At 42.1% G+C, this 22,584-nt stretch overlaps 1 protein-coding gene across 2 annotated transcripts in view; it reads left to right on the plus strand.

Moving 5' to 3' along the window:
• The first annotated feature begins 424 nt into the window (after positions 1–424).
• The window catches only part of plcl1 (phospholipase C like 1), a 69,542-nt gene continuing 47,382 nt past the window's right edge, over positions 425–22,584 (plus strand). For both annotated transcript variants that reach the window (XR_009234050.1, XM_058619311.1), the window contains exon 1: positions 425–1,408. Coding sequence is in view for 1 of the 2 variants with exons in the window: in XM_058619311.1 (XP_058475294.1) it covers positions 1,235–1,408 (174 nt within the window). In the remaining variant the exon portion in view is untranslated. The remainder of the gene's footprint in view (positions 1,409–22,584) is intronic.

Consider the following 22,584-nt stretch of genomic DNA (forward strand, 5'->3'; position numbering starts at 1 on the left):
ACTAATCTTTACTGCTGTGAGTGGACAGTAATGAAAGGTCAGAGGTCAGCTGGGCATCCTGAGGACATGAAGACAGAGAGGACAGAGGAGACAGAGAGGACAGTGTTTTGGAATAATTTGTTACAAAGTAAAGTTCAGTTCCTTTTAGAGAGGACTAGTAACTATAACTAGTAACTTATGTTCATTAACTTACCAAACTCTGCTTAAATCTGATTTTAATTAAAAAAACAAAAACACTAGAGGGAGTTCTGTCTCTACCTGAGCACGCGACCGTCCGCCAATCACACCCTCGCGCTGCCTCCAAATCTCTCAGCGGCGGCGCGCATTGGCGGCGCCGCGCGTCGATCATGATCTCGGGCGGCGCGTGGGAGGAGCTGGTGGAGGAGGAGAGGAAGGAGGGAGGAAGAGAGGGAGGTTAGAGGCGGCGCGACTGTCAGTAGTGTTTCCCTGCGCTCGTGAAAAGTCCACTGTTGTCGCTGCTGTTCAAACACAAACCCGAGGCGCGTGCGAGCCAAGCGTCCGCGTTCAGTGCGAGCGAAGCGGCGTGCGACGCGGCGACGCGCCCACGGATCTGCTGCTTTTTTACCTGACGCGCAAGTTCGCTGCCCTTTGACACCGCGCGCGCGCGCGCGAGAGAGAGAGAGAGAGAGAGAGGGAGGGAGGGAGGTCACGGCAGCGCTGGATTGTTTTCAAACATTTCTCTTCCTCACCTCCTCCTCTTCTTCATCACTCCTCCTCCTCGCGCACTGAAAAGCTGCGGAAGCGCGCGTGTCTCCTCCGTGTCTTTACCGCGTCCAGCAGCAGCAGCAGCAGCGGCAGCGGCAGCGGCAGCAGGAGACACGGGGACACGCGGAACAGTGAGGGACTTGTTGCGCGTCCTCAGTCTCAGTTTTCATCCAAAAGTCGTCGCCGCTGAACCTGCGCCTGCGCATCATGCTCTGATTCTGAGCGCGTGCGGAGCAGAGTGTGGACTGCGAGGATCGATGATCGATGATCGATGACTGTCTGATCGTCACTGATCACATCTGAGTGATTAGTTTCGGCTCCACCGCTACCGCGTCTGCCGCGCGCGCGCGCCCGGACTGTGACACTCCACGCGCTCGTCTGTGGCTTTAAATGGCAGCCGCGCTCCACAAACTTTACTCAGGTCTGATCCAAAGACTTGACTAGTTTGTTTTGTTTGTTTTTTATTTTCATTCACCGGAACCGAGATCCGCTTCTTCTGCGTGACGTCATGTCGGAACGCGATGGAAACGGAGACAGCGACGGAACGCCGGACTTCATCCCGCCCAGAGTGTCCCGCGGCCGGCGGAGCGGCGTCATCCTCCCCGGCGGCGGTGGTCAGGACTCGGAGACCATCCTCCTGGAGTCCGTGAAGGCAGCGCCGCGCAGGAGCAGCATCATAAAGGTCAGGAAATCTTCTTCTTCTTCTTCTTCTGCTCGTTGTTGTTGTTGTTGTTGTTGTTGTTGTTATGGAAAACGCTGCTGGGTCAAATCCAACTTTATATATAGTCTCAGTCTCAGTTTTCATCCAAAAGTCGTCGCCGCTGGACATGCGCCTGCGCGTCATGCTCTGATTCTGAGCGCGCGCGGAGCCGAGTCTGGACAAAATGGACAAATATTGGGTGGAAATGTTGCTGCAATAATGGAGCAGATGTCTTTTTACTCGTGAAGCTGAATTCTGGCAGAATAAGTGGAGAAATAATGAAAATGTCTGTCAAATTGTAGAGAAAAGCCACTAAAAAATAAACATTTTGCTAAAAATAATGACACAGACGTTGTCAACAAACATATTTACACATACAACAGAAGTTTGGCAGAAAAAGTTACGTAATAATTGAATGTTTTTGTCAGAAATTGTAGAGAAAAGCCATTAAATGTTAAATTAATCTGAATTTAGAGAAAAAACTGGTGTAAAAACAAGACATTGGTGAATATTGTGGGAGAAATGTTGCTAAAATAATGATAATGTTGTCAACATGTGAATCGGTCAGTGTCCCAACGAAGTTATTACACAAGTATTTGTAAGATTTAGAGGAAATTGTGTGAAAATGACATTGTCAACGGTCTCCTCTTATTTAAAGCTGAGTTTGGAGTAAAACTGCAGTAATAATGAAAGATATTTGTCCAAATGTTTGAGGAAAAGCTGCGAAAAGTAACATCAGCGTGTGAAAGCGCCCGTGTGCTGAGTTTGGAGCAAAAACTGGTGTGAAAAATAAGAAAAAGATGCAAAAATTTGCCAAGAATTGGGCCAAAAACGTTCATTGACATTCATGTTGTCAGCGAGTAAAACAGTCCTACCGGGGATTTGGCCCAAAAAGTGGAGAAATAATGAGAACACTATGTCTTGTACTTTGCAGAAAAGTTCTTTGGTAAAGTCTGTGTCCTGGATGTGGAGCAAAAACTGGTGTGAAAACAAGAAAAAGATGCAAAAATGAGGAGAAATTAAGCCAAAAACAAGGATTTTCATGTTTGCAACAAATGAAATAGTCTGTCTGCTCGCGTTCAAGGCTGAATTTGGACTAAAACTGGAGTAATATGAAGAATATTTGTCACAAAATGTCAAGAAATTGTGCCAAAACAATGATATTGTGGTTTTACTCGAGTAAACCCGGGAATCTTCTCACATTTAACGCTGAGTTTGGCACAAAAACGTGAGCAATAATGAGGGGAAGTCCGTCTCAGGCTCTCACACCTGTGTCCTTCAAGGCCACGCTGCTGCTGCAGCTGATAACCTCGCATTTCACATCGTCTTTCAAAGAAAAGAAAAGAGAAAGAAAGAAAGAAAGAAAGAAAGAAAGAAAGAAGCATCATCACATGGGCGCAATTTCAAATGTCACCGTCTGAAACCTTTGTCCTTTAAGAAGCAGCCTCACCACATTCTCACATTCTCAGCTGATGGGACAACTATGAAAGACACTGTCAAAGTCTGTCTGTCTGTGTGTGTCTGTCTGTCTGTGTGTGTGTGTGTGAGAGAGAGACACTTAAAACATCAAACGGCACAAACCTGCAATTAGTTTTGTCATCAAATAATGACTTTTAATATTCCACTTCCAGTGGTTCAAGGGGATAGTTACGTTTTTCTGGAATGTTGTCATGTAAGGCATTGACACACACACACACACACACACACACGCACACACGCACACGCACACAACTCAAGCCTCGATGTTTTAAGAATATCAGGAAAGTGAAGTTTGTAAAGCGCTCACTCTCCCACACCAAAGCCCATAGAGAAAATCAGTGATTTTCCTTCACTGGTCTGCTGCTGCCTCGTGTGGTCACTCTGTGTCACTGACGTGTGTCTGAACAAAGGATTTCAAAGGCCGAATTTGACCAAATCAGACATTTGAAGTTAGTGATGGAGGCAGCAGTGGATCAACAACTCATGTGTGTGTGTGTGAAGTCGTCAGATTACAAAAGTGACACAAACTCCAGCAGAGGAGGAAAAAAGAGCCTCACTTGTCTTCTTTAATGATTTAACACCATGGAAGTAAATTCTATGAGGAGCAGCGACTCCTCCAATGCACCTCGGTGTGAATGTGTGTTTTGGTAAAGTGACACTGCGCCGTCATCTGTACTGTACGTGACAGGGTGACAGGGTGACAGGGTGAGGGTTCACGCAGGAAACACTTACTGACCACATTGTCATGGTGACATCACACTCTTCCGCCCTCACCTGTGCTCAGGTTGCAGGTCAGTGGCTGTGATGATGATGATGATGATGAAGGAGCGCAGGGGAGGATCATGTTTGGGGATCATCGCCTTTCATGTCAACGCCTATCTGCTCATGTGGAGGCCACGCCTCCTCCTGTGCTTGTCACCTCTCTGTCTGTCTCTCAGATATTTATTATTCACTATTACAACTTCAAAGTACCTGTGTTTTGGTTTGACTTTTGAATACTTGGTACGTCCTCACACAGCTGTGGATTCTGACGTTTGTACAAATGTTCACGATTAAAGGAGCAGTGTGAAACATTTACCACCAGAGATTGAATGTCGTGTTTGTAATTTAGTTTGTTTGGACGTAAAACAGCCGGAAACTCAACATTTTCCCTTAAAATATTCCATTACTTAAGTAAGTCTTGTCTCTAAAGAACCCTAATGTTCATGCAAACATTTAGCTTGTTTTATTGGTTGATTTGCCCTTAAAAATACTCCATTACTTAAGTTAGTCTTGTCTCTAAAGAACGCTAGTGTTTGAGCAAATGTTCAACTTGTTCCGTTGTTTTTTTTTCAGTGAAATAATCCCATACTCGTATTCTTCTTCTTCATCAATGAATGACGTCCCAGTGGAAACTATACTGCCCCCAACACTTCCTGTGGTGAACTGCAGTTACAAATAAACCTTAATGTTCTGTTTTTTTAGGGCTTTCAAACTATTATTTTATTAATCGTGGTTTATTATTTAATAGTAATAATGCCGGTGAGTGGGCGGAGCCTCTACTGACCCGGTGATTTATATATAAAAAAAATCATGATTTAACTTAATGTAATGATTGAAAACAACACTCAATAATGGACAAATGATGGTGCATTGTTTCTCAGTACGTGACGGTCCAGAATCTGAAGATGAATGAGAGTCATGTGACTCATCACAGGAGAAGGTGGTGATGTTTTCTGGCCTCTCGCTCATGTTCTCGCTGTGAGTGTCACTGTCAGTGAACAGAGACGCCTTTGACTGCAGCGGCTGATCGTGGAGGAAGTGGACGAGGGGACGGACAGATGAGACGAGTGATGTCGCTGACAGGCGCGGGGGGTTAGCGGTGACAGTCGGGGCTCGGAGACATGTGACGGAACAGCAGCGACAGTTTATTCAACAAAAACAAGAGCTCACAGACACTTGTGTTTCACACCTTTAGAAGAATGTTCTGGATCTATATGGAACTTTACCTGCTTACTTCTGTTGTTTCATTAGTTTATTTCCCTTAAAATACTCCATTACTTAAGTAAGTTTCCTCTCCAAAAAATGCTAGTGTTCATGCTAACATTGATCTTGTTTCATTGGTTTATTTCCCTTAAAATACTCCATTACTTAAGTAAGTTTCCTCTCCAAAAAATGCTAGTGTTCATGCTAACATTCAACTTGTTTCATTGGTTTATTTCCCTTAAAATACTCCATTACTTAAGTAAGTTTCCTCTCCAAAAAATGCTAGTGTTCATGCTAACATTGATCTTGTTTCATTGGTTTGTTTCCCTTAAAATACTCCTTTACTTAAGAAACTTTGTACCAGACGATGGAAGCGATACTGCCCCCAACACTTCCTGTAGTGAACTGCAGTTATAAATGCACTTTTATTTAATTATAAAATGCATTACTTTAATTTTAACATTAATGTTCTTTGAGGATGTTTTCTGAAGGGTGAACACATCTGAACTCGTTAAACGAGATTGTTGAATTTAAACTGACACCATATCCGTAATCTGGATTAGATCTGAATGAAAGTTAGCGACTGTCCACACGAAAACGAGTCTCTGTGAATCCGTAGTCGTTCTGGCTTTGTTTACTCTTACTCTCTATACTTTGTATACATTGTAATGTGTAATTATTCAAAAAGAGTTAGAGAGAATATTACTATTTCTGTAGCAGCATTACAGCGCCACACACAGGCCTGGCATAGGTACTGCGGCGTTGTTTTGGGAGGTTTTGTGTGGATGAAACGATGCCGTGTTTACATAAAGACATATATTTATACTGTTATCTACCGACACACTGACAGACATATGATATTTGACACTTTTGCTCGATGATTTTCTGTGATGTTATTAGTGCATGGATGTGAACATCAGTGCAAAGAAACCTAAAGTGGGCCGAGCCCTGTTGTCTTTGACTGAGAGCGAGACTGAGAGTGGAAACACTGGTGTTTTTGTAACGTGGTGTTGTCCTGGAGTCGATATATTTAGAGCATAATCGGGCTCTTTAGCCTGTTGAACCTCGGCAGAGCAGGAGCAGGAGGACGAGGCTTAAACAAACAAACCAATCCTGCACCACGCATCATTTGAAAATGCTAATTATGTGGTGGTTGTGTTGACTAAATGCGTGTGACTATTGTGCGATTGTGGAAGCAGAACACGCTCATCGCTGCGTTGATCCTGCTCTGACGCCCACAAACAAACCGAGGGTCAAGTGTTCTCGCAGCGAGACAAAGTCCTGATGCTCATTCAGCCTCTCTCTCTCAAATAGATTCATACAAACAGTCAGTCTCCAGAAACTACATATAAATATAAAGCTGTGTGGTTTTTAACAGGACGAGAGCAGACAAAATGTACTTGTGTCATTTTAATACATTTTTTAAACGTATTTCTGTTATTTCTGCTCGAATTACCGACGTGTGCAAGCTAGCAATTGAAGATGGCTGCTCCTAGCATAAAACTGTCATGTTTTTACTGTTTTTGTAAACAGTTTTTTTTTGCTTCCAGTTTAATAGCACACACTATCGTCTTACTATTAAATTAAATTACGCGTAACGTGTTCATGAAATGGACTAGATTAGCTTGTTAGTTAGCAAACGTAGCTATAATGCTAACGTCTGCCACAGAATAAACTGTTTGTATTTAGCACAGCTGAGCTACTGTTACGTTCAGCATCTCTATCTCTTTGTTTTTTGTTTGAAATGCAATAATATAAAGGGTTTTTACAGTCAGTCACTAGAAACTACATATAAATATAAAGCTGTGTGGTTTTAAACAGAGAAAACAGCGTCAGCTCTCATGAGAAAATGTACAAGTGCTCTTGTTACTGACGTGATGCTTATGTTAAAACACCCTTTAAGCTGAAATTCCATGTCGTGGATTTATTTAAACTCCTTGTTTTCCTCGCACTGATCCAGTTTTACTTGTTGCTATGCTGTTTGTGCAAAATACCACACAGAGAGAGTGTTGTTACCGACTGGTATTCGTAATAATGACTAGCCCGGGATATGTTTCCGATATTAATGCAACAAAAAGAGAATCTAAGCAAAACTGCTTTTAGTAATCTCATGTTTTCATGTGGAATTTCTTTTTCTTTTTCTAAATTAGCATTAAATATAGTCGCGCTCATGACTCTTCCAGTGACGACACTCTCTGACCAGTCAGTGGTCGGCAGTTTGTCGACATCACATTTCATTTTAGTAAAAAAAGTAAAAAAAGTACCAGGTACTATCACAGTCCAGCTGTGTAGTGGAAAAGATCCATTGGATTATTCCTTTTTTGCTCATTTTGACTCTCCTCCTCCTCCTCCTCCTCCTCCTCCTATGACCATGAGTCAGCAAACATGCACAGAGTGTACTTTCACCGTCGCTCACAACGGAGCGCGAGGTGGTTCAACGTTAAAAACCAAACACACTTTCTCATTTCAGGGGAATTTGTTTGAGGTTGCCAGTGGAAATATGAGTGAGTGGGTGAGGTTTGGCTCCTGCACGGCTCCAGTTACTACAACAACACACTCACATGTGTGTGTGAGACGCCCACACACACACACACGTGTGGGGGATTAAGGCAGCCGTTGTTTAGTCTGTAAACTGTTGCATGGTTGAGTTTTATGAAGAGTTTGTGTGATAGACAGTTGGTGTCGCCGTGTTCCTGCTTCACTTTCCTCAAAGTAACTTTCACTCGTGATAAACTCTCTGATTGTCTCCATCGTCCTGTCTCTGCTATTCGTCAAAGCGTCGTGTGTCTTCGCCGTGTCCGGACGTTTTCCGGAGTTTGTCATTGTGACGATGATGATGATGATGATGAAGAACGCAGCGGGAGAAAGCACAGAACGTTCAGGTGATGAAGTAACAGCAGAGGACGTGTTCAAACTCTTACCTGCTCTGTCAGGAAATTTAACAAAGGAATATTTGTCTTTGGATCGTGGGTCAAACCTCTGATCCTGAACCTCAACCTAAACTTTTATTATTTTGGATTTAACTTTACATTCTCCTCTTATATTTTGACTACACTTAATTTCCACACAGGGACAAACTTAAAAAGTAAAAGTTTTGTTGCTTGAAATATCTTATATACAACCTTATCTTATCAAAATAACCATTTCCCCAATATTCCTGAAGAATTTTAAGACTTTCCTCTGCCCTCAAATCCACGTGGACGTTGTGTTTGTGGGTCTCTTCCTCCTCGGCCGCTCGTGTATCACTTCAAACATAATCTGACCTTGAGAATCCACGAGCATCTGTCTTTTCCACATTCCTCTCGTTAACCCCGTACCTCCCCAACACGTCCTAATCCCCTCTGTTATTCCCCGCACCGACATTAAGTCCATTAAAGTCCGTCCCTCCTGGAAACGCTCTCCGCCGCCTCATCCAACTCACTCCACAACTCCTCTCTCTCTCCTCTAACTGACGGCCAACTTTCAACATCACATCTTCAATTTCTTGCTTCACACTCATGATTCTGTCTGACAACTCCTCACAAACTCTTCCTTCAGAGATGACTTACCCTTTACACCGTTTCTCTCTCTATCTAAACCATGGTCGAGCAGCTCCGGGTCTTTGCTTCCCCTGCGTCTCTTTTTCCGTCTCTCCATCATATCCGTCAGCTTTGTCCTTTTACAGGTCAGAGTCCTTACTCTTGCTGCCTCCTCACACACCATCCCTCTCTCTCTCCTCTTCCTTTATCTTCAGCTAACAGTAGCCCAGTTTCCATCGGCACCAATGGCAGACGTTGTTAATCCGTGGCCTCGACCCGATCCGGTATGATAGAATTGTTGACAGTGATCCGCATATTTGATTTGGTAAAGGTTTTACGCCTGATGCCCTTCCTGACGCAAAATCCTTCCCATTTGTCCTGGCTTTGAATTCAGTGGTTGTGGCCCTCCATTGGCTGGGATCAAACATCCATCCATCTGTTTTCGTCCGCTTTATCCTCCACACGAGGGTCGCCAATCTCAGATGACCTAGGGTAAAAGGCGGGGTCATACCCTGGACCAGTCCATCACAGGGCCACGTTGAGACCAACAACCATTGGACTGTGGGAGGACACCGGAGAACCCGGAGAAAACCCACGCAAACTCCATGCAGAAAGGCCTTTGTTCCAACCGGGTCATGAACACGGGTCTTCTTGCTGCAAAGTGCTAACCACTACACCAACCGTGTGGCCCAGGTTCAAACATGTATGACCTCATTCCCTAAATGTCCTCGTCCTCAGAAACCTGACTCCGCTTCCTTATTGGTCAACACTAAAGGTGACAAGAAGTCCTCCCCAACAGAAGCTGTCTTTCATTTCTAGCTTACACTATGTGGACAACAGTATTTGGACACCGGACCATTACACCAACAAGGACGGTAATGGTCCACTCTTCTTGGAAGACTTTGCTGTTTCCTGTTTGTGAATCAGTGTTCATTCATTCTGTAGAACATTAAGGAGGTCAGACACTGAGAAGGTCTGGCTTAATTTATGGTCCACTTCATCCTGAAGGTTCTCGATTGGGTTGAGGTAAAGTTCTTCCGCAGAAAACCCAAATATCATGTCTTTATAGGCCTTGCTTTGTTCACTGGGACACAGGTTGTCAGGTTGGAATAGAACAGGGACCTTTGTCAAACTATTGCCACAAAGTTGGAAGCATGGCATTGTCCAAAATGTCTCGGTATGCTGAAGTGTGAAGACACTGGAGACAAAGCCTGATGGAAACACCTGAATCCAATACTTAACAATACTTTTGTCCATACGGTGTTTATTGGCTCCAAGACCGTCCCTCACACCTCGTTTTAACCGGCAATATGAAAACATGTGGAAGCTGCTAGCGCTCAGAGAACCATGAGGACTATGAAGACACAGTTTGACACGTCCATCCATATATTAATCCTTCTGTCCTCTGATGGAGAAGCAGGTTAAACTGACATACAGAAACAAAACAACCATTCACAATCTGCTTGTTTTTGGACTGAAGTACCAGAAGAAAACTCCAGAACACAACTTGCAGAAAAGCCTCCAAGTCAAACCCTGAACCTTTTATCCAGAAGAAAACTATCAACTATAAATAAAACCACATTTGTAACTAACCAAACTGCCAAAGTGAGTGGATATGACCGGGATGAAGCCTGTGGAGAAGAATCCAGACTCAGAGACTGGGATCAGGATCAAACTGAGTGCATGAACAGAGCTTTCATGTGTGCTCGTTGGACACGATCACCACAGTGTTGCGTCGCAGCCACAGTTAACCTAATTCCACAGATCTTGAATCTGGAACTTTTTATTTTAACAAAACAAACCGGAACGCGTGCGAGCGTTTGAAGGCGACTGTTGTGGCGGCGATTCATCGGGGAGAGTCGTCACGTCTTCTCCGAGCCTGGAAAACGCTCCGGCAGCCGCTCACCTCCTGACCCTTTAAGCCAGAAATAACTCCTTGTTCTCCTCCAGTTTAATAAGAAAACAATTATATGTGCTTTGGCTTTGGGAGAAAAGGCCTCGTGGTGAACCCTGAGAGCTCAGCACCACAGAGAAAAGTCCAGCTGTAAAAAAAAGTGTTTTTATAACGATAAGTTTTCATTTTCCTGAACGTTGGGGATGTTTTTGAAGTGTTGTTTTATGAGGTTCTGACACATCAGAGTCAGAGCTGGCTGCACTGTGGACGCCTAATTTGCCGATGTTTGATATCTAAGGAACGTGTTTGCTGCTTTATCTCGCAGTTAGACAGGAAACTCAAGTTTCTCTCCTTGTGCCAAAGTCCATTCACAAAATCCGCAATTTGACATCACAGCACGCAGAGAGTTGTTGATCCACTGCTGCCTCCTTCACTAAGCTCAAATATGGTAATTCTTGACTTCTGTGCTTAAAATGTGTCTCTCAGATCGACCTCAGTGACACAAAGTGACCACACGAGGCAGCAGAAGACCAGCAGCTCCTGTGTTAAATCACTGCTAAATCCAGCTAAAATCACTGATTTTCTCTATGGGCTTTGGTGTGGGAGAGTGAGTGGTTTACAAACTTCAGTTTCCTGTAGGAAAAGTCTGTCGAACAGTGAGATGAAGACGTCAACATGTTCTGTAGATATCGTAGACTTAAGCTGATGTAGATTTTAAGAGGTGAGTTGTTTGGAAAGTGGCTTAAATCTGTTAAATCTGTTAAACTTTAAAGATGCAGCCAAAGTTTAGCCTTCACACCTTCAAACTCGACCTCCTACATTTTTCACAATTCCAACACTTCATACATAAAAAAAAAGTACTTTTTTATTTTTTATTTAATTATGAGTAGATTTTTAAGTCTTTTTAACGTTGATCTACAGTTGGACACCGTTGGCTCTGATTCTAGCGTCGGACGTCGCGCTCATGACTCTTCAGTGACGACACTCTCTGACCAGTCAGTGACCTTCAGTCTTCAGTCACATTTTAGTCTCAGCTCAGCTGAACCTCGTCAGAGCAGGAACTAAAAACAAACACCAGGTTCCAGGTTCCAGGTTCTATCCCTGATGGAGAAGCTTTCCATAGAAATCCTGCAGACTGGTTTCATCTCAGTCAGACGTTGGTTTCCTCTCGTGAGTGAGTGAGTGGAGGACGAGCTTGGAACGGATTAGCAGTTCATCTCAATCCAGTTCAACACATTAGGGTCAGGCTGTTATATTCATTTTCTCCACCGCGGCAAACCATCGACAGTTAGCTGACGGCGTTCACTGTGTAACCGGCCACACACACACACACACAGACGGATGGACAGGTTTTCCAGGATGAGTCTCGGGGGACAGACAGACAGACAGACAGACAGACAGACAGACAGACATCATGGTTGGATGTTTCTCTGACAGCTCGCTGTGTTGTTAGTGAGGCTCACTGTTCACCATCACTGCTGTTTCCACCTGTCACTCACTCCTTTAGTGCAATAATACTCACGTCTTTATCTTAATCCATGAATGAATGAATGAATGAATGAATGAAGATCTTTGTTAAAAAAAGAAAACGTAGCACAAAGTTGTTTAACACAAACATGGATTATTTTTCTCTGTATTCTGTACAAATTGTTGAGAATTGGTGCCCAATTTTTATATATCATATTTTTTGCTCGTACATTTTTACATATTTTTTTTACTCAATTGAATCACATTTCATTTGTTCGTTTATAAATAAATATGTTATATAAAAAGTAAATAAGTAATAATATTCAAGTTTTAAATATATCATATTTAATTTAAGTGTTAAAAAAAAATACATATATGAATATGTATATATATATCAGGAAATATTTCACAATAAAAGCCTTGCCAGACATAATAAATGAGTAAAAGTGTGTGTGCTTTTACTTTGAAACAGTAGAATCTCTCATTTCCAGAATTTAAACTATATTAGCCTTTTATTTTTGTTTTAAATCATATTTTTATGTTGTTGACTTTGGTCCCTGCAGCTGTGGACCACAGATCTGCACCTGTCCGTCCATCTGTCTCTCTGTCTGTCTGTCTGTCTGTCTGTCTGTCCGTCCAGTATTTGTTGAGATTATCTCTGTCGCTCTCGTCCACTTTGTTTGAATAATACGAGTTTGGTTTGGTTAATCTCTGTGTTTCCTGTTTAAATAAACGTTAAATCACTGATTCATTTCATAACAAGGTTTAATTTCACCCTCTCACAGAGTCCTGTCGTCTTCTCCTCCACCAGCTTCTCCCTCTCTGTCTCTCTCTCGTTATTTTCCCTCCTTTCCTTGCACTCGGCACCACTTTGACGTTTTCTCTTTGCTTTTATTCTTCACACTTTGACTCCCGCTGAGCCCACGACACAACAATGATGTGATTGCAGCGGAAAAAAACCCTGGAAACTGTTCAAGAGTAATGACAACGTTTGAGCTTGTGATTGTGTGTGAGTGTGTGAGTGTATGTGTGTGTGAGTCACTCCCTCACTCACTCACTCACTCACTCACTGAGCTTCCTCTGTCTCCCAGTATCACTCTGTTACTGGTGCCACGTCCCCTCTGGAAACATCACCACATCATCACAGCTGCTGATCAGAGGAGTTTGTGTGCGGGAACGTAACAACAACAAAGCTCACACACACTTGCCGTCTATTTTTAAAAAAAATAATTAAATAAATAAATAAATGATGCGATACTCGCCAAAATAGCTGGATTGGAAATCTCTAAACTCAAAATGTGATATACGTAGATACTTGGCTAAAGTAGTAAATGCAGCCAAGCCTGATTAAAAGGTCTGTATATATATATATATATATATATATATATATATATATAATCTGTATAAATTCTGTTAGCAACGTCCTGTCTGCATTTTTTTCTTGTTCCACGAATCAGTCTGAACCCACTGATGACGTCACAAAACATGATCAAACTGTCAAGAAATCCCCATCATTTATAACGGGCAAAAATGTGAAAGAAGAAATCATATATCTTTTAAAAACTTAGCAGATTTTAACGAAATTTGGTATGTGTATGCAGTTTCAGACACTCTACCACCGGACTAAATTTCATCCAGATCTAATTCAGATTAAGCAATTTAAATGTAACGTGGTTCAGGCCCTTTGAACAAGTTCAGATGTGTATACTGTATCTCAGCGACATCTTTACGGATCAGGATTATTTTACCTAAGGATGTTCCCGGTCAATTTGGGTAAGAATTGACCCACTGGTGAGGAAACAAAAACTATAAAATCATCAAGAATTCATTCATTCATTTATAATGGGCAGAACTGTAAAATAACCAATTATATCTCTGTCAAAACTCGTTGAATTTGAACGGAATTTGGTGTGTGAATGTAGGATCAGCCTAACAACAAACCAAGTTTCATGCGGATTTAATCCAGATTACGGATTTGGTGGTTCTTCTGCATCCAATGGATTTAAAATGCAAACATTTCACAAACACAGGTGTCACGGCGGCTTTCACCTACACACATGAAAATGGACAAACATGTTCATCAGGATAAGATTTCGATAATAGTCTCTTGGACCAACCACCTCAACCCAACAGGAAGGCGGCCATTTTGGATTTTGCGATTTCACTCACACACGTGTCGTATGTGAACAAACTCCTCCAAGACACGGATTCAAATCTGTGAGAAAGCGTCACTCAATGTTACACGATGCAGCCACTGGGGGGCGCCACGGTTGCAGCTAATTGCAAAAAAAATCCAAAAAAAGCGTCCGATCACAACCAAACTTTCTGTGACTGATGATTACAGAGTCGTTGACGTCCAGAACTTCTCAGAGTCTTAGATTCTGTCTTTCTTAGCGTCGTATTATCAGAATCTGAGATGAGGTCATCGATTCTCAGATTCTCGTGTTTTTAAAGTGAAGAAGAAGAAGAAGAAGACAGAGATGTTACGTGGGTTTTACGTCTGTCGCCACAGTCGTTCAAAACCGCCGTGACCTTCGCTGCGGCGGCGTCAAGGTCGTCCGTGCATGAGGAGTTCAAAAAAACACCAGAGCGTAAAGACAGGTTTCACATTTGCATAAACCAGAAATTCATAGTCGTTGTCAGAAGAGGAGGAGGGGGAGGAGGAGGAGGAGGAGGGTGCATGCCATCGTTCTTATCTTTTTATCTGCAAATCACTTCCTGTTGTAACAGCCACTCTCACCCCACACACACACACACACACACACACACACACAGCTGTCGTTGCTTCCTCTCGCCATCGCTGCCTTTTTTCAAGAGGACAGAAACTAGGAAGGAGGAGGAGGACGAGGAGGAAGAGGACAGATAAAAGGAAACACTGAATGTGTGTGTGTGTGTGTGTGTGTGTGTGTCAGGAAGCTGGAGAATTTTATATTTTGGTTCAAATATCTGAATAAATAAATAAATAACTGAAGCATATTCACCATTAAATCTTTAAAAATGTTGGGTTCAGGGGTCAGGGTTAAAGGTTGTGGTGGTGAAGGTAAAATTAGGGTAAGGGGCGAGGGAATGTATTATATTATAGTATATTTATATATATATGTATTGAGTGTGCTCAGTAGGAAGGCAGTGTGAGAATGTGTGTGTGTTTGTGTTTGTACTTGTATTTATATTTTTATGAGGACTTTGAGGTTTTGTTTGGTTTCAGGTTTAGGTTTAAGATCAGGTTTAGATTAAGACTTAGTTGTGATGGAGGAGGTTAAGGTTAGGGGTTTAGGAAATGTATTAGGTCTGTGAGTGGTCCCGACTCAGACCACTGCACAAGAACGCGTGTTTGTTTTTGTTCTTGTCACCTCTTTAGGACCAAGTATACACACTGACCTTGTCAAGACCAGCAGTCCTCATGGAGAGCAAAACCTGGTCCTAATGAGGCAGAACCTCATTTCTGAGGAGCTGATTAAAGTTTAGGACTAAGATTTGGAAGATTTGAAGATTTAAAAACTCACAACTTTAAAGAACTTTCGTGGTGGTTTAAGACCTGGTTTTAGGGTTTGGGTCAGAATTGGGTTCAGGTTTAGGAGCTAGGGAATGCGTTACAAGATGTGTGTGTGTGTGTGTGTGTGTGTGTGTGTGTGTTCTTGTTTTTGTGGTCTCTTTAGGACCAAGTGTAATCACCTACCCTGTCAGGACCAGTCGTCCTCATGGAGACCAAAACCTGGTCCTAATTCAAATCAATGGACGTCATGGCAGAGTCCTGAGAAGAATAGCTGCACAAGTGTGTGTGTGTGTGTGTGTGTGTGTGCGCGTGTGTGGGGCGTTCACCTCAGGGTGGATGTTTCGAGGAGGCAAATCTCCAGAGACAGCATGTTAGGTTGTTTTGCTCTTTTGGACGTCAGCCTAGAGGGCAACACACGCACACACGCACACACACACACACACACACGCACACACGCACACACGCACACAGATCCTGAATGATTTGCTTGTTTGATTCCCTCCTCCTCCTCCTCCTCCTCCTCCTCACAGACGTGGTGGTCTGCTCTGTTTTCACACCTCTGCTCTGAACTCGAGTGAAACCAGAACTCTCAGGTTCTTCTCTGCAATTTTCCCTCAAACACTTTTAAAAAATAAACACAGTTTAAAAATAAAACAAAGCAAAATCAGAGTCTGTTTCCTAACCAATAATAACCTCTTCATCTTCCTCTTCATCTTCTTCTTCCTCTTCCTCCTGAAACGTAACATCATGTCAGGAGAAGTTTGGGATTAGTTCAAAGTTTGACTCATCAGTGAACATCTGTGTCCTGTTTGGAGACATTTTGAATAAAGTCGTGTCAGACTTGTTGTTGTTGGTGCCGTCGTTTGTTTATTGTTAATCGTATTTTTATGTCACTGATCAGTTGTGTGTGTGTAAAGGTTGTGATTGTGTCTGCAACTGTGGAGAACGAGGGTTCAAACACACAAACACAACATTTTAGCTTATAAAAAATCTCTTCAAAGTAACGTTCACTGCTTTACTTTTGTGTTTAGAAGCTTTTGTACCTGGAAACTAAAGCGTGTCAGTTTGTGCCAAAGTCCATTGACGAAAACAGTGATTTAACCCCACAGAACACAGGACACTTTAAACGGGACACTGTTGTCTCCTTTGGTAAGTTTGGTCATTTAGTTTAAACCAAATGAAGGTTTTCAAATGCTGAAAGTCACAGAACAACACGACCAGAAGTGGATCAGCGTCTTCATCTCCTGTGTCGTGTGAAGTCAATCTGATGACTTTCTCTATGTTTAGTATTGTGGTTTACAAAGTGAGTATTCTGTCAGAAAAGAGTGTCTAACATAAAGTTAAAACAGTGAACATGTTCTCAAGATGGCCGACCCTTAAGCTAAGTGTCTAAAATCATATAATAAACTCAAAAACATCCAGAACTCTCCCTTTAATTGTCTCACAGTACAAATATCCAGTTTATTATGACGGGTGGACAAACCTGGAGTTCTCACAGATCAGTGGGCGCGTGTTTGCAGCTGTGTTGTAATAAAATAAAACTGCTTTTATTGTGAAATTTAACCTTTTTTTTGTTTCTGTTTTTGCCAAAAACAAAACAAAACAGAAAAAGTAAAGATTTTGGAGATGTTTGTTGTTGTGGTCTGAGACAGAGACGGAGTGAGTGGACGTGGAGCACTGAGCTTTTATCACGATGATGTCATCGTGACGTGGACGTGAACTTTTTTCTCTCATGGATCAGAGTTCATCTGCAGCTAAAACCTGATCATTCAGTCTGACTGAGAAAATACACTTTTTACTCTTTAAATTATTTTATTCTGTATTTATTTAACATCCTTCTCTTCTTTAGCATCAACAGCTTTGTTTTAGCATCATTAGCATCTTGTCTCTTTTTCAGCATCTTTAACATGTTGTTTATTTTTAGCATATTTAGCATCTTGTCTCTTTTTAGCATCTTGTCTCTTTTTAGCATCTTGTCTAGACTTTAGTATATTTAGAATCTTTACTCTTTAGCATCTTGTTTTTTTTGACCATCTTTAGCATCATTAGCTTCTTGTCTTTTCCTTTAGCATCTTCTCTACTTTTGTATCTTGTGCTTTCTTTAGCACCTGATTTTTGAGCAGCATCTCTACTCTTTAGCATCTTTTTTAAGCACATTTAGCATCTTGTCTTTTCCTTTAGCATTTTTACTCTTCTTTAGCATCTTTTTTTCTATAGCATCTTCTCTCTTTTTAGCATCGTAAGCGTCTTTGCCCTTCTTTAGCATCTTATCTACCCTTTGCTATATTTGATTCTTTTTTAGCATCTTGTGTTTTCTTTAGCATCTTATCTACTCTTTAGCATCTGCTCATCTCTCTCCCTGCTCTCGTCATTAGCGCCCCCTCTCTTCTTTATTCATAAATGCATGATCAGTTTTTTTGAATCAGTGAATCAGAACGTGTGTTCGTGGAATATAACCTTTAATAAAAAGGGTCCATGTTCCAGGTGAATCACTGCTGGATTCAAAGTTTCCTCATTCTTGTCGTCCTCTCCTCGCTCACTCTTATCTTGTGGTGCAGCAGTGATGCATCAGTGCACATGTTGCTTCACAAAGCCTCTGGGTGTGTCTTTATTTACCACAACTCTCTTCCTGTTTGTTTTTCCTCATTAAAAGTCTATTAGACTAAACTCACTCACAGAGTATCGTCACGTGTGTGCGTGTCTGTGTGTATGTGTGTGTCTGTGTGTGTGTGTGTGTGTGTGTGTAGACACAGGGCATGTTTCAGCTCTTTCACAGAGCAGGAATGCTGTGCAGCTGCCAGACTCCGCCGCTGTGACTTCACTGGGACCAGTGGTGATCCTTGGCACCACACACACACACACACACACCTGTTGCCATGGAAACCACATTACAAGACCCACCATGACAACCCCGCCCCCCTAAACCCCACCTCAGCCCTCCTCTCATCCCAGTCCTCCACTGTTTTGCTCACATTTGTTTGAAATCAAAAGGAACTGTCGCTGCCAAACAACCAGCTGTAATATAAACATATTCCGTTTATAGTGGTGATCGTGATGTTGACATTTCCCACTCTTTATATTTGACCACATGTTTATTTTGATAAGCAATGATGCGTTCAAGTGCACATGTGCTGCAGAGGGAATGTTAACGAACGACCACAACATGGAAATAAACCAAAACACTGATGTTTGAAATTTACTGAGAGATTTTAGATTTAATATCTTTAGACGAATGTGAAAAAAACACAAGATATTTTATATTGTGTGGATAATTTACAGTTTGTTCTTGCATTTCATAACAATGACGAACTTTTACAATAACGCTCAAACAATCTTCTTTCAGGCCTCATCTTCTCTATAGTGCCCTCTGAACACAGTTACCTGAGCACAGTTACCTGAACACAGTTACCTGAGCACAGTTACCTGAACACAGTTACCTGAACACAGTTACCTGAGCACAGTTACCTGAACACAGTTACCTGAGCACAGTTACCTGAACACAGTTACCTGAACACAGTTACCTGAGCACAGTTACCTGAACACAGTTACCTGAACACAGTTACCTGAGCACAGTTACCTGAACACAGTTACCTGAACACAGTTACCTGAGCACAGTTACCTGAACACAGTTACCTGAACACAGTTACTTGAGCACAGTTACCTGAACACAGTTACCTGAACACAGTTACCTGAACACAGTTACCTGAGCACAGTTACCTGAGCACAGTTACCTGAACACAGTTACCTGAACACAGTTACCTGAGCACAGTTACCTGAACACAGTTACCTGAGCACAGTTACCTGAGCACAGTTACCTGAGCACAGTTACCTGAACACAGTTACCTGAGCACAGTTACCTGAACACAGTTACCTGAACACAGTTACCTGAGCACAGTTACCTGAGCACAGTTACCTGAACACAGTTACCTGAGCACAGTTACCTGAGCACAGTTACCTGAGCACAGTCACCTGAACACAGTTACTTGAACACAGTTACCTGAACACAGTTACCTGAACACAGTTACCTGAGCACAGTTACCTGAACACAGTTACCTGAGCACAGTTACCTGAACACAGTTACCTGAGCACAGTTACCTGAGCACAGTTACCTGAACAGTTACCTGAGCACAGTTACCTGAGCACAGTTACCTGAACACAGTTACCTGAGCACAGTTACCTGAGCGCAGTCACCTGAACACAGTCACCTGAGCACAGTTACCTGAGCACAGTTACCTGAGCACAGTTACCTGAACACAGTTACCTGAACACAGTTACCTGAGCGCAGTTACCTGAGCGCAGTTACCTGAACACAGTTACCTAAGCACAGTTACCTGAGTGCAGTTACCTGAGCGCAGTTACCTGAACACAGTTACCTGAGCGCAGTTACCTGAGCGCAGTTACCTGAGCACAGTTATCTGAGCACAGTTACCTGAACACAGTTACCTGAACACAGTTACCTGAACACAGTTACCTGAGCACAGTTACCTGAACACAGTTCTTTCTTGCTGATAATCTCTGGGTGTGGTGGTTGGAAGTTTTCGACTGTATCGTCAGCTTCAGTTGCCAGAAACACAGCAGATGAGTCCAGACAGGACATGAACACAGCTCTGTTTGTTTTAACACCTTTTGTTCCTCTCGCTTTTATTTTCTGATGTTCTGGAAAAAACCTCTGCGTCTCCCCCTCATGTACCCAACGCTACCGTGTGTCGCCATGGTTACAAATGATCGTGCCTGATTATACGGCAGATAATTTGTGTGGGAGATTGCATCCTTGACTGCTTCCCAAAATCAGCACAGGGATTGTGGAGGGTGTTAAAGTGCTGGTTCAGTGCTTGCTTTATTGCTACCGGGGGTTAAAATCGCTATTGTGCTAAATTTGACACCAATGCCAGGTTTGTTTAGCTTAGCTTAGCATCGTGGCTGTAAAACAAAAAACAAAATGCTCTTTTGTTGATGTCTGTAGTGCTGCAGGAGCTAAAACCACCACATCACATGATCCCATATTAGATCCAGGAAATGATTTTAATCCCATTTTAATACTTTACTTAACACTCCATTGTTTCTCAAACAGTGGGGGTTTTCTCCGTGTATAACGTCAGATTAGCAGGTTTGAGTTAAGCTGTAACTGTAGGCGGATTATCTCGACTCTGCACACACACACAGTATCACGTTAACAGTTGTAATTGTTACTTTGACATTTTAATTCACTGCCACGTTTGTACTTTTGTTCTTATTAAAGGTACAAATGTGCAAATGTTTGAAGGATTTAAGATACGAAGCCTTTGTAGAAAGATCTGGTTTTGCTCAAAGATTAACTACAGATTACTTTTTATTATAATTCATTTGTGGAAATATCATTTTCTTAACAAGCAAATTTGTTTTTTGGTACAAATCTGAATTTACAAAATGGGAGTGAAGTGTGTAACATTCAAATACAAGCCAAATCTGTAACCTGGATTAGACCTGGATGAAATTAAGTATGAATGTAGCGTGTCTGATCCTGCACACACATGCCAAATTCCGTTCAATTCCGTTGAGTTCTCACAGAGATATGATTATTTATTTTACAATTTTGTCCATTATAAAACAATGGGATTTCTGGAAACTTTAATCATGTTTGGTGACGTCATCAGTGGGCCGATTCTTACCAAAACTGAATGGGAGCATAGTTGGGTGATCGCCTACCCATCATGAAAAACTCAGACCGATCCGTCAACAGAAGGACAAATTCACAGATGAAGCCACGCCCATGGAAACAGAACCTCCTTATTGTGGGAGGTAACAAACAAATGTAACACTCTGCAGGCCGACAAATTGAGTCTTAAAGAACTACCACAAGAAGACGAGATGTCCTGGTTATATAATCCACAATTGTCCACCATTAAAATACACAATTTGATGTAAAACAGCAGCAGTTATTCCAGTGAGTGAAGGCCTCATGGAAAAGCTCTTAAGACGCTGGTGAAGGTTGTTCATCTGCTCCTGTGGGCGTCGGGTGATTGACCGTAAACAGAACTGAAAACATTTAGAGTTCTGAAATAACTAAATCTAAGTAAGACTTTTTTATCGTCTTTGAGTCGTGGTTTTATGTTTTTGGTTCAAAAAAATGTGCCCAAAAGTGGTCACACATGCAGATTATGTAGAAGAACAATTAAATTAAACTCAAGTTTGTGTTTTCAATGGACGATGTAGACAATTTAAGACAAAATCTAACACTTTCAGTCTAATTTGTGAACATTTGTTTCAGCGCTGACACCTTTAAACACACACTGGCTGTAATATGTGTGTGGTGGCTCTTCTCTCCTGTCGCCAGCTTGGTTCAGTGTTGCAGGACGGATTGTGTCAGAGTGAGAGAAGCAGAGCGAGGTGATAATGACACAGTGGTGTGTGTGTGTGTGTGTGTGTGTGTGTGTGGTGAAGGACAGTCAGGTGTTATTGAAGACGTTCAACCGCCTCTGAATCATTTTGCGGAGGCAGAGGAAGTTGAAAAGAGGCGAGAGCAAAAGACACAGAGCAAACTAAATAAATCATTTTCCCACAGCAATATTTTGACACATATTTGGTCTATTTCATTAAAAAAAACTCAGTCTTGTCCATTAATCCTAGATAATCCCATGGTTGTGTCTTTAATACCTGGGTTTTTTCCCCGATAATGTTATAATAAACACCTGTTTGCCTCCTGGTGTCAGTGAATATTCAGATTATTGCTGTAAAATCGTTAAATACTATAATTTGTCGCAAAATTCTATAATTTGTTGTTAAATATTATGATTTTCCATGAAATATTGACATTTCTAATGAAATACTTTAATTTGTCGTTAAATACTTTCATTTATTGCTAAATACTTAATATATATGACAGTTTACCAGAAATAGATTTATTGAATTATTGAAAACCAGGAAGTGACTGTGTGTATATGTATATATAGTCAACTGTTACCATGGGAACGGCCTTCCTTATTAGCAAAAAGTGGCACTGATGCTGACAGCACCCTCTTCTGGACAACTTGGTAATGACTACAAACAGTCTCATGGACTTCGAGGCTGTAGATTTTGAGGTTAGTCTGGTCAAATGAGTCGTTAGTTACGTCCTTAGCGACCGCAAGGACGTTTCAGTCTCAGTGAGCGCAGCGAAGGACAAACGTCAACGCGTCGGCCGTAAAACTGTCCTCGTGAAGGTCGTTCACACACTTGTCTCTGTCTCTGCTCACGTCAGCCTCTCTGTCCTCAACCAGGCCACTTCCTGGACGTCACCCACATGACCTGTGACCTCCAATGAGGACGTCTTTGCTCGGTCTCCTTGGCGACCGAGAAGGAAAGAAAAAGAAAAAGAAAAAGAAAA

Source organism: Solea solea, chromosome 2 (assembly GCF_958295425.1).
Source record: "Solea solea chromosome 2, fSolSol10.1, whole genome shotgun sequence".
NCBI classification, from domain to species: domain Eukaryota; kingdom Metazoa; phylum Chordata; class Actinopteri; order Pleuronectiformes; family Soleidae; genus Solea; species Solea solea.